Source organism: Cervus elaphus, chromosome 13 (genome assembly GCF_910594005.1).
Source record: "Cervus elaphus chromosome 13, mCerEla1.1, whole genome shotgun sequence".
Taxonomy (NCBI): domain Eukaryota; kingdom Metazoa; phylum Chordata; class Mammalia; order Artiodactyla; family Cervidae; genus Cervus; species Cervus elaphus.
The window spans coordinates 71,096,489-71,108,568 of NC_057827.1; the positions used below are offsets into that span (position 1 = coordinate 71,096,489).

The 12,080-nt window shown below is 60.2% G+C and overlaps 2 protein-coding genes across 7 annotated transcripts in view; one reads left to right on the forward strand and one right to left on the reverse strand.

Moving 5' to 3' along the window:
- The window catches only part of BRF1 (BRF1 RNA polymerase III transcription initiation factor subunit), a 58,880-nt gene that overhangs the window by 19,153 nt on the left and 27,647 nt on the right, over positions 1 to 12,080 (reverse strand). For 3 of the 6 annotated variants that reach the window (XM_043921348.1, XM_043921346.1, XM_043921347.1), the window contains 2 exons: positions 7,544 to 7,575; positions 4,939 to 5,011 (listed from right to left, as the gene is read on the reverse strand). The exons of 1 other annotated variant lie outside the window; for it this stretch is intronic. In XM_043921348.1, coding sequence (XP_043777283.1) covers positions 4,939 to 5,011; positions 7,544 to 7,575 — 105 coding nt within the window. Of the gene's footprint in view, positions 1 to 1,156; positions 1,286 to 4,938; positions 5,012 to 7,543; positions 7,576 to 7,853; positions 7,857 to 10,383; positions 10,405 to 12,080 lie in introns of those variants that run through there. 2 more of the 6 variants (XM_043921354.1, XM_043921351.1) reach the window with 2 other exon arrangements.
- BTBD6 (BTB domain containing 6) lies at positions 1,452 to 4,043 on the forward strand. Its single transcript, XM_043921355.1, has 4 exons — positions 1,452 to 1,948; positions 2,024 to 2,114; positions 2,254 to 2,372; positions 2,545 to 4,043. Exons 1-4 carry the CDS (start codon positions 1,572 to 1,574, stop codon positions 3,575 to 3,577), a joined length of 1,620 nt encoding a protein of 539 aa, XP_043777290.1. The 5' UTR covers positions 1,452 to 1,571; the 3' UTR covers positions 3,578 to 4,043.

The window sequence follows — 12,080 nt, forward strand, 5'->3', positions numbered from 1 at the left end:
GGTTGGGACATTAAGCTCCGTTCTGCCAACCGGTATGGAAAAACAACAACAACAGACTATATAAGTGCTGTAAAGAGGGCTAAAAAATGGGAAATAGAAACATTTCTTCTAAATAAAAAATACAGGTTTTTACCTGTATAGCAATAATAAAGTAATGAAAAAATAAATGTTACCTTCACCAGGAAAGAATTTCAGAAGATAAAATGGAAAACAGTCTGGTGCTGGTACAAAGACATGTACACATACAGCGTCACACAGTCTCTGATGAGGATGTCAAGGCTGCACAATGGGGACAGGGTAATGTCTTCAACAAATGGTGCTGGGAAAACCGGATACCCATGAACAACAGAAAAAAGATGGACCTGCACCTCACACATTACATACAAATATCAGCTCCAAATAGATTAAAGACCTAACCGTAGGACATGAAACCGTCAATCTTCTAGAAGAAAACAGAGGAAGAACATGATGTTGGAATGCAGATGATTTCTTGAATACGACAGCAAAAGAGAAAACAGACAATAACAGGACTGTAAAAAACTTAAGACCCTCCGTGAAGCAAAGGAAACCGTTGAGAGTGAAAAACGCAACGTACAAAATGAGAGAAAGTATCTGCAAATCATGAACTCCTCTTGTGGCTCAGAGGTGAAAGAGTCGGCCTGCAAGGCAGGAGATGCGGGTTCGATCCCTGGGTCGGGAAGATCCCCTTGGGGAGGGAATGTCAATCCGCTCCAGGGCTCTTGCCTGGAGAATCCCATGACAGAGGAGCCTGGGGCGCTGCAGTCCGTTGGGTCGCAACGAGTCGGACACGACTAAGAGAGTAAAAAGCAACAACAAGCCCGCAAATCTCCAGAACAGGCAGGGAACGGGCAAGTCTCAGCAATGACAAAACCACCCGATTCAGAAACTGACAAAGCAGCCGGAGAGACTTTTCTGCAGAGGCCCAGAGAGGACCCAGCACAGCTGACGGGCTGCACCACATCACCGACCATCAGGGGCTGGAGGCCCCCGCGAGGCAGCGCCTCACAGCACGGTCAGGACGGCCGCCCGTGGGGTCGCTGCGGGGCCTCTCCCGACCCTCCCGCACCTGCCCCCGCCCAGGACCGCCCAGCGGACTGCGGACGGCACAGACGCCGAGGCTGTGCGCACGGCGGACCTGGTAGGGGCACGGCCCCGACTCCTGGGTCTTGCGCAGGAACCGGCCGTGCTGAGACCTGCAGGGCCGGGGCCGCACCCTCACCCCCAACCCCGACCGCAAGGTCCAGGTCCAGCGAGCGCCCGCGCGGGGCGGAGCCGGGGAGGGGCGGGGCCATGGGCACGTCGGCCGCGCGGGGGCGGGGATGAAGCCTGGAAGAGGCAGGGCCACGAGCACGTCGGTCGCGCGGGGAGGGGGTCGGGGGCGGGGCCACGGGCACGTCGGCCGCGCGGGGCGGGGCCGTGGCGCGACGTGACGCGCGGTGGCCGCGGCGGTGCGGGCTGGAGGCTCCGGCCGGCGGGCGGGGCGGCCCGAGGGAGCAGGGCCCGCCGCCCCGGGCAGGCCGGCACTCCGCGCGCGCGGCCGCCGCGGCCCCATGCTGCTGCCCCTGGCCTGTCTGCACGGCCGAGTGGCGCAGTGCCTCACCGCGCTCCTGGTGCTCGCAGAGCCGCCCCCGAGGCCCCGCCGCGGCGCGAGGGCGCACGGCGCGCCGCCCCCGCGCGCGGAGGCCGCCCTGCCCGCGAAGATGGCCGCGGAGCTCTACGCGCCCGCCAGCGCCGCGGCCGCGGCCGCCGCCACCGCCACGGACATCGCCAACAGCAACGCCGCCGCCGCCGCCGCCGCGGGCAGGAAGGGTCGGCCCAGCGCCCCGCTGCCCGCGCCGCCGCCGCCCGCGCCCGCGCCGCCGCCGCCCGACAACAACAACCCGGAGAGCCCCAACTGGCAGTCCTTCCACCCGACCCTGCGCGAGAGGTGAGCCCGGGCCCGCCCGCCCCGCCCCGCCCGCGCGGCCCGAGCCCGAGTGTCCTGTGCCTCTGCCCTTTGCAGGAACGCGCTGATGTTCAACAACGAGCTCATGGCCGACGTGCACTTCGTCGTGGGGCCCCCGGGCGCGGCCCGGAGGGTGCCTGCCCACAAGGTTGGTAGAGGCTCGGCCCTGTGCGCTCCCAAAAGCGACGGGCCGCCTCCCGAGGATGGACGGTCCTCTTCTGGGTGTGGCAGCCGCTGGGGGCAGGGAGGCCCAGGACTCAGGGCCGCGCGCTCTCTCTCGTTCACAGTATGTCTTGGCCGTGGGCAGCTCTGTCTTCTATGCCATGTTTTACGGGGATCTGGCGGAAGTCAAGTCAGAAATTCACATTCCCGATGTGGAACCTGCAGCTTTTCTGATCTTGTTGAAGTAAGTCTGCCTCCTGAGGGTGGGAGGATGGGGCGGTTCATTGCTGTCTGGTTCTTCCAGTCAGCCGCCTGGAGCGTCCTCAAAGTGCACAGGGACGGATGGGCCCCTCTGTCGGGCGCTGGGTGCCCGGGGTGCCCCCTGCTGCCCATGACTTGGTCCCCGCCCTGCCTAGGTACATGTACAGTGACGAGATTGACCTGGAAGCCGACACGGTGCTGGCTACCCTCTACGCTGCCAAGAAGTACATTGTCCCTGCCTTAGCAAAAGCCTGTGTCAACTTTCTGGAGACAAGTCTGGAAGCCAAAAATGCCTGTGTCCTGCTGTCGCAGAGCCGACTGTTTGAGGAGCCTGAGCTGACCCAGCGCTGCTGGGAGGTCATCGACGCGCAGGCTGAGATGGCCCTGAGGTCCGAAGGCTTCTGTGAGATTGACTGGCAGACGCTGGAGATAATCGTCACGCGGGAGGCCCTCAACACCAAGGAGGCTGTGGTTTTTGAGGCGGTCCTGAGCTGGGCGGAGGCCGAGTGCAAGAGGCAGGGCCTGCCCGTCACCCCTCGCAACAAGAGGCACGTGCTGGGGCCAGCCCTCTACCTGGTCCGGATTCCAACCATGACCCTGGAGGAGTTTGCCAACGGCGCCGCGCAGTCAGACATCCTGACGCTGGAGGAGACCCACAACATCTTCCTGTGGTACACAGCAGCCAACAAGCCCCTCCTCGAGTTCCCCCTGACCAAGAGGAAGGGCCTGGCGCCCCAGAGGTGCCACCGCTTCCAGTCCTCCGCCTACCGCAGCAACCAGTGGCGCTACCGCGGGCGCTGCGACAGCATCCAGTTCGCCGTGGACAGGAGGGTCTTCGTCGCCGGGCTGGGCCTGTACGGCTCGAGCTCTGGGAAAGCAGAGTACAGTGTGAAGATCGAACTCAAGCGGCTGGGCGTGGTCCTGGCGCAGAACTTGACCAAATTTGTCTCTGACGGCTCCAGCAACACCTTCTCGGTCTGGTTTGAACACCCCGTGCAGGTGGAGCAGGACACCTTCTACACGGCCAGTGCCGTCCTGGACGGCAGCGAGCTCAGCTACTTTGGGCAGGAGGGCATGACGGAGGTGCAGTGCGGCAAGGTGACCTTCCAGTTCCAGTGCTCCTCTGACAGCACCAACGGGACCGGGGTCCAGGGCGGGCAGATCCCCGAGCTCATCTTCTACGCCTGAGGTGCCTGGGGGCCGGCCGTGCTGAGGGGTGGGCCCTGTGTGTGCAGCCAGCCCGGGACTGGGAGTGCTTAGAGGCGGGGAGCGCTCTGCTCCGGTCGGGCCGCACTCACGGCCTGTCTCCTGTGTACGGTCAGCCCGGGCCCGGGGTGTGACGTGGACACTCCCCTCCCCAGCCAGAGCCCTGGTCTCTGAGCCGTGGCTGCTGGGCCGGCCTCACAGGCATCTCCTGTACAGCGGGGTGTGCATCTCAGGTGGAGGGCGGGTTTGGGGGTGCAAGGCAGGCCCCAGGTTCCCCCCCAGTGTCACCTCCCACCTGCTTTGAGGGCTCTGCCCTCTCCCTTGTCCTCTTGGATTCTATTCTAAGTGGTTCTAAGCTTAAGACCGCTTCAAATCCAAAATGGGGAAAGTCACTTCAAGTAGTTCACCTATTTAAGTGGATTTTCATAATAAAGTTTTAACAAAATGAGAGCCACACACAGGTGAATGACTGCGAGTCTCACGGGCCTGACAGCGCTAACAGGTCAGCGGGCAGTCCCATGGGCCCACCTGCCCAGGGTGTGCCCTCTGCCAGCAGCCGGGCCTCCACCCAGGAGGGCTTGCTTTCTGGACTGCAGCCAGACTGCCATGAAGAGAGGCGTCGGGTCGTGTCTACCTTCCAAACTGTCACTCTCCACTCAGAGTCGTCCCATCCGGCTCCAATGTGGAGGGGGTTCTCTGCAGGGCTTGGGGCTCCAGCCCCCGAGAGCAGACCTACCACCTCAGGCTCACGGGCAGCCTGCACGGGCACGCTGTGGCCTCGGGCAGGCCCCTCGGGCCTCTTGCCTCTCTGCTCCCATGCTACAAACTCCCAACCAGTTGCTTTGTCCCTGGAAAACCTCAGCTTGACCCCAGAGGGATGCGCCATGTCCCTCAGCACAAGGATATAGCCCCGTCAGAGGACGCCCTGACCTAGTGCATCTCTGCCCCCACCACCCTCACCCCTGGCCCCAGGGGACCATCCTGTGGCGGAGGGGGGCGGGGCAGGACTACAGCCCCTGCCCACCCTCCCTGGCTCCACATGCTACCTCCTTAGTACAAGAAAATGTGCTTCTAGACACCCATGGGCGACGGAGCAGTCTCTCCGGCGGACGGTGAAAGCTTCACCCGTGGCGAAGCTCCCATAGAGGCCCACCCTGACGGAAAGGCCGGCTCCGTCTGTGGGGGCCTTGCTGTCCCCAAGGCCCTTGTCACCGGGGTCCTGCTCGCACCTGCCGGGGACTGACCGCAGCATTCTTGCACGGGAGGCGGTTTCCAGGCGCCAGTGCCCCGCTGCGGGTCCTCGTCCCGCACGCTGCCCTCCCGCCCCACGGGCCCCACAGTACCTATGGCCGGTGCGTTGATGCAGAGCTCTCTTGCCAGGAGGAGGAACGTCTTGCCCAGCACATAAACGTTCACCTGTTGTGAAGAAACATAACTCAGGACAGCCCTTGGCAGCAGGAGAGTGTGTGCTCCTCGGTCACCTTTCGGAGCAGCCCTACTGCCCCCCACAGCAGCCCGGCATGCCCCCACCCCTCGTCCAGGTGGCTTTTTAAAACTCACTGTCTCAGTGGCGGCTGACTTTGCTGAGAAGGAAAGCTGCCTGCAGGACAGCTGGCTCAGCAGTATCCTCCAGAGCCCGAGGTGCCTGGACAGCAGGGCCCAGGCCGCCCCTCCACCCCGCTCCCCGGGGCGTCCTTGTCGCGTCCCTGCAGGCCAGCGCAGGTGTGGCGGTAGGTCTGCAGACCTGAGTGCCCTGCCTGCTCGCCCCTTGAGGGCCAAGCCCTGCCCAGGCCCATGCCGGGCGTCTCACTGTCCCAGCCTGAGGGGACAAAACCCCGTCTCTACCTGTCCACCCCAGCCCCCCACAGGATCCGGGTCTCGTGAAACGCTGGCTCTGACCCTCTGCTCTGACTCCCCAGAGGGCCCCCTGCCCCGATCAAGCCTGGCCTGTGGGCCCCTTGGCCAGCCCCCAGGAGGACGCCAGGCACAGTGACGAGGTGGCCGAGTGAGGGCCTGGCAGACCTCCCATCACAGGGCCTGTGGACAGCACTCGGGGGCGCACGGAATGGGGCACTGAGCCCCCCTTAGGAGAGGCGATGGGGGTCCCTGTGGGCACCAGTTGGGGCCAGACCCCCTGCTCACCCCACTGGCAGCTACTCTCTGCCCTCGTCTGACCCCACCCTAAGGGCTGTAGCTCCCAGAGGGGCCTCTGGGGGCACCCTGCCCAGGCCAGCCTCCAGCCTGCCGGTCGTCCCTCTGCCGGGCCTCCCAGCACGTCCCTGACGCTGCCCGCCCGTCACACCCCCGCACCCGGTCCCGCAGCCCGGGCAGATGACACCTGAGTGCTGCAGGAGAGGGTGCCCTGGACAACTTCAAATGAAAGATCAAATTTTTAAAAGGACATGTGTAAAACGTGTGGTTACTGTCAGAGATGCTCACTGCCATTAGTATTCTTTAGAAATCATGACACTGACACTTTGTCTGAGGGTCACTTCCGAGTCTGCAGCTGGCTGTGGGTGCCCCTGGGTCCGTCTCACTAAGGGGGGGAGGGACAAGGGACCTCCTCCCAGGATCCTCGGCACAACAGCTGCCCCCGGCTCCTGCCAGCAGCCGTCAGCTGTGAGCTCAGCGCGGGAGGTGCTCACCTGGGCACGTGTGAGAGTGAGGATGGACTGAGTCCTGAGCCTTCCCGCACTTCCGCTAGGCGGATGGCCCTGGGCAGTGGGAGCCCTCTGGGCAGGACCTCCCTCGACATGTGTGCACGACACCCACAGTCAAGTAGACATCTGTCCTGTGCGTGCTGAGCCTGTCCCGGCCTCACGCCCTGGAAGGGCCGGGCTCATGACTGCCAGGTCACCGCCCACCCTCCTGGTGCCCAGGCTGGGTTCTGCCCAGGACAAAGGGCCCGAGGCCCGCCCTCCCCCTGAGCTGTGTGAACTGTCTGTGTGGGTGCAGCCTGCACGCACGGGGTCCTACTGACCCTGACCCAGCCCCAGGGGAGGGGAGCTCTGCTCCGTCACCTCTCCACCCCAGCCCTGTGTCCCACTCCCCGAGGTGTGAAGCAGGAAGCACCGGAACACCGCCCTCCACCTTCCAAGCGGCGCCGAAGTACTTCTGGAATGCTGTCCTGAGGAATCGCCAGGAAGGAAACCCGCACATGGACTTGCCCTGACCAAACACAGTATGTGGAGAACTGGATTTTCATGATCCCAGGGATTCTTTCCAGGATGACCCCAGAAGGTTTCAGCAGGGTTGCTGAGAGATGCTGTTTATACAAGGCAGTCTCTGAGGTCAGTGCAGGTCTGTCTGCCCACCGTGGGGTTGCTGAAGGCCCAGCCCTGGGCCAGCTTCCTTTGGGAGGGGGGATTCCTAGGCACTTTGCGTGCACCCTCACAATGGTCTCATCTGCTTTCCCTGACATGGCGTGACGTTAGTTTTCTTTCCAAATCCTCAGTAGAGAGCCCACCAGCACCGAGCCCAAGCTCACCCAGAGCCATAACCAGAGCATGTGCAGACCACAGTGGCCCCGCCCTGGAGATGGCCCCTCCCCATGAGCGTCCCATCCACACTGGTGTCCCTCTTGGTGGTCTTACTATTACCATCAGTCATTTGGAAATGAGAGGAACCCAGAAAGCAAGTTTCTCTAAATAGGCTGCAAGTATTAATATAAGCTGTTACACTGTTTAAATGTATGCACATGGGTCCATTTTGGTCTTTTAAGAACCTCCCTTGCCTTGGACGAAGGTCAGCTGGGCCTCCTGTGGCTCTACAGCCAGCCCCCGGGACACGGCCAGCACCCTGTGTCCAGTGTCACCCTACCCCTTCTGTCCACCAGTTTCCAAACCGAGACCCAGGCCCTCCCTATCCTTCGCCTGTGGACCCTCCCAGCCGGGGTGGGCGGGGTCTGAGCAGGGAGGGGGGCGGGGGGGGGGGGGGGGGTGCGTCTACCTGGAGCAGGTCGCTGAGGTCGAGGAGCATGTCTGCACGGGAGTCAAGGAGCAACGACCAGGCCCACAGGCGCCGGCCACCGGACGGTCTCCGGGAGGCAGACCCTGGCTGTAGATCTAAGCTCCGGGATCGCGATCCAGAGGCAGCCACGTCGCGGGGAGGGGGGATGGGGGGAGCAGTGAGTCTCCACCACGCAGGGGGCGGGGCTGGGGGCGGGGCTACAACATGGACCCCGGAGCACAGCCGCCTGTGCGGGCCAGCCCCTGCATCTGCACGGGCCCTGCCCAGCCTGGCCCACGAGCACAGGCACCCACTGCACGCCCGCTGGGCACCAGGCAGGGGGGAAGACACACACACACATGGGACCCCTGGGTGGCTGGCAGGCACTGCCACAGTCCTGGTCTCCAGGGGACAGCTGGGGGTACTCTGGCATAGGCCCTGTCCTCCCTCTCAGTAGATGAGTAAGGAGTAATCAGAATACGTCCTGAGTGAGTCAAAACCTAGCCAGCCACACACAGAGAACTATATATAAAACATGGGCCTCTGAGAAAAGCAGCTTGTCAAATGAAGTGAAGTTAGTATTACTCATGCTGAGGCTTTGAGAAGTAACTGAGAAAGGATCCGGTGACACTGAACCAGAGCCTGGACCGGGCATCCAGAGGGAAAGAGGGAAGGAAGCCCCGAAGCCACAGCCTCATTCCAGCAGGCGGCGCGCTCTGAACATGACCGCCAAGGTCCTTGAATAAAAGGCACCTTGTTTCCCAGCCTCTGAAGACGGGCCCTTCATCAGGGAGTGCAGTGAGACAGAGGAGACTGCAGAGCAGACCAACACTAGTGAGAACTTAGAAAACAAGTGAAATCACAAGTGAAAGGAAGGCCACAGTGAATACATGAGCAGGAATCAGTGACCACAGAAAAAGCTAACACAGCCAAGAGACCAGGTGCTGTCAGGCTCCAACAATATCACACCGAGGGACGGACAGCGGGGGCCTGAAGTCGCCAAGGGCTGGGGCACTGGGCGGGTGGGGGGGTCTTCAGGGGAGGGGAGACTACATGCCTCCACCACGGGGGGTACACGGCCTCTCTCACTGGTCACGCCCAAGAGTGTGGCCACCAAGAGTGAGCCCTCAGGGCGGCTGTGGACATCGGCTAACAGAAACGACCAACGTGTGTCTGCCGAACAGAGCTCTCTGTGCAAGCCCGTGACAGAGAAGCTCTGCGTGGGGTGGAGAACGTGGCGGTCAGCACAACTTCGTAGACCCAACGCTGCTCTTAAAATGAAGTCTATTTTTGAAATGATACAGATAAAGTGAATGTCCCAAAAAGGGGCAAAAAAGGTTTGAACAGGTGTGTCACAAAGAGAAGCAAAGAGCCCCCACACCGACGGCGGGGACAGCGGCTCTGCAGGAGGGCCTTCCGGCCTCAGGACAGCCAGCGGCTGAGCCCACGCCGACCACGCCCACGCCCCAAGGAGGGTGAAGTCACGGAATTTCGAGCACAAGAGCAAAGACGGGAAGCAGCAGGGACCAGCACACCCTCCAGAGGTGGGCCTGCTTCCCAGGCAGGGCATGCCGGGACTAGCGGAATGAACCCCTGGGGGCCCTGGGGAGCACGGGGGCCTCGGGGTGGGCTGCTGGCGCTGCCCTGCTCCCTGAGGAGGGGCTGGTCACACAGACCTGTGTGCTCATCAGAACTCGTCCGAGGGCACGATTGAGACTACGCATTTCATTTCATGCCGGTTTTGCCTTAAAAGGAAAGAAGAACCACAAACAAATGCTGGGATCTAGTCAGGTAATAATCCACCTGCTGAGGGCTTGGGGGCAGCAGGCAGATGTCTGCACCGTCCTTTGAAAAATGCCAGGAGGACAGGCTGAGGGACCAGCGGGCGGGAGCAGGGGAGTGCAGACAAGGTGTGTGTGCAAGGAGTGGTCAGGGCTTACCACTGTATCATCAACCCTCTCACCTTTCCGATGTGTTTGAGAGTTTTCATGATAAAATGATAGGGGTGGGGGGAATGTGTGTATTTTAAAAAGGAAACTGGGATTCAACTTTTAACCAAAGTTAAAATGAAACGGCATTTGCGGTGCTTGAACAGCAGCGCCATCAGCACTAAAGGGCAGAAAAGGATGACTACCCAGCACCCACCCAGCCCCCAGGGCCCCGCCCCGGCCACCGCGGGGGCCCTGCTCAGTGAGCCCGAGCCCCGGCAGCCGGCCGGCGGGCAGTTACTCACAAGCCGGCGCTCAGCTCTGCTGAGAGCAGCAGCTCACGGCCACGCCCCGCCAAGGACAGAGGCCGCCGGACACCGCACCCTGGCGTCCTGCCGCATCAGTTCTACCTGGCGGTGACGCCCGGCCCTGCGGGAAGTCCAGAAGTCGCTCGGGAGAGTGCAGCAGGGGCCAGCGGCGCCCAGACAGCAGCTGGCAGTGGGGGAGCGGGAAGCGGCAGTCTGCTTTGGCAACTTCACCTCCAGCCACAACGAGAAGGAGAGCGACTGTGCTGTGGAGAGCAGGTCTGAGAGCCAGATGAAGTGCAAGCCGCTCTTGGAAGTCACAGGGTAACCACCAGGAGCTGCACCCGAGGGCAGGAGCCTAGAAATCTGGGAAGGCCAGGGGCCTGCCGGCGGCTCCAGCTCCAGCTCAGGGCACCAGCCGCCCCGAGGGCAGGAGGCCAAGGCCCAGGCCGCATCCTGGAGCTCACACAGCCTCACAGGACTTCCAAGACAGCCAGCCTCGAGGGACCCGACTGTCAAGAAGTGGGCCCAATGCCACGCACACAGCCCCCACCCCCAGCCTGGTCAGCTCCTGCTCCGCTTGGGCACGAGGGCGCACAGGCTCCACGCCGTGGCCAGCAGCAGTCAGCTCCCAGGGGCGAGAGCGGGCGGAGACCCCCGTGATGGCCCCGGCAGGTCCTGCCCAGGTCCTGCACCAAGCGCCCCGAGACGCACAGCAAGGCCCAGACAGGCGGCCCTGGCTCTCTGCCCGCCAGAGCAGACGACAGCCCTTCTGGGTGAGAAATACCCACAGCTGCCACAAGTTTTCAAATCCTTCCAGCAACTCTATAAAAACTTATTTTCCTGGTGACTCTCATGGTACAGAATCCACCTGCAATGCAAGAGACCTGCATTTGATCCCTGGGTTGGGAAGATCCCCTGGACAAGGGAATGGCTACCCACTCCAGTATTCTTGCCTGGAGAATGCCGTGGACAGAGGAGCCTGGTGGGCTACAGTCCACGGGGTCACAAAGAGTCAGACACGACTTAGCAACTAACACACACATAAGCATAACAGACAGAAGCAGACCTCCAAAACCAAAAGAAAACTCAGACAACGAAATCAGATTCCTCAATGATCCCACTGTTAGAGTTACATTAAAGACTTTCATGTAACTCCAGAGATGGAAGATCTTACCAAAGAATTGGAATCTAATAAAAAACAATCAATGAAGTTAGGAAGTTAGTAGATTGGTTTAATATCCAGTGACACGCAGCAAATGAAAGAATGAAAGAACTCAAGATATATCATGTGACAATATTCAGAGAGAGGAAAAGAAAAAGAAAAACATGGAAAATACAAAACACAACCTGAGATGTGAGGAAAGGGTTTAATGTGCATGTAACTGGAGTCCTTGCTCCTTGGAAGAAAAGCTATGACAAACCTAGACAGCATATTAAAAAGCAGAGACATCACTTTGCCAACAAGGTCTGTATGGTCAAAGCTATGGTTTTTCCAGTAGTCATGTATGGATGTGAGAGTTGGACTGTAAAGAAGGCTGAGCACTGTACAATTGATGCTTTCAAACTGTGGAACTGTGGAGAAGATTCTTGAGAGTCTCTTGGACTGCAAGGAGATCAAACCAGTCAATCCTAGAGGAAATCAGTCCTGAATATTCATTGGAAGCATATCAGATACTGAAGCTGAAGCTCCAATACGTTGGCCGCATGATGCAAAGACAACTCATTGGAAAAGACCCTGATCCTGGGAAAGACTGAAGGCGGGAGGAGAAAAGGACGACAGAGGATGAGATGGTTGGAGGGCGTCACCGACTCAATGGATATGAGTTTGAGCAAGCTCCGGGAGATGGTGATGGACAGGGAGGCCTGGCCTGCCGTAACCACGGGGTCACAAAGAGTCTGACACGACTGAGTGACTGAACAACCACTGGAGTCCTAGAAAGGGAACAGGGTGAGAATGGGGGAGAATCTGTGCTGAAAAAGATACCTCCCAAGATTCTCGCCAAACAGACAAAAGCCACAAATTCCTGAGGCTGGACAAGTACCAAAAAACACTATATCTAAGTACACCGGAGTCAAACCCTGAAACAAAGACAAAAGTGGCAGTGATACAAGATGATACCCATCAGACACCGACAGGAGGCTGCGGAGCCCACCCGCTGCCCTTTCTACTAATGGTGAATCTACTAATGGTAAAGCCATTGCCCCTGGCTTTACCGCACATGGGCAAGGGGACCTGAGTCCGCTTCTGTAACAGACAATTACATGCTGCTTGTAACCGACATACCTTAAAGATAGCAAGGA

What these genes read in the sequence shown, in the direction of transcription:
- BTBD6 (XM_043921355.1), top strand. Translation starts at nt 1,572, where the DNA reads ATGCTGCTGCCCCTGGCCTGTCTGCACGGCCGAGTGGCGCAGTGCCTC. An exon ending in GGAGGGTGCCTGCCCACAAG is followed by an intron (nt 2,115 to 2,253) that starts GTTGGTAGAGGC and finishes TCTCGTTCACAG; the next exon opens with TATGTCTTGGCCGTGGGCAG. An exon ending in GCTTTTCTGATCTTGTTGAA is followed by an intron (nt 2,373 to 2,544) that starts GTAAGTCTGCCT and finishes CGCCCTGCCTAG; the next exon opens with GTACATGTACAGTGACGAGA.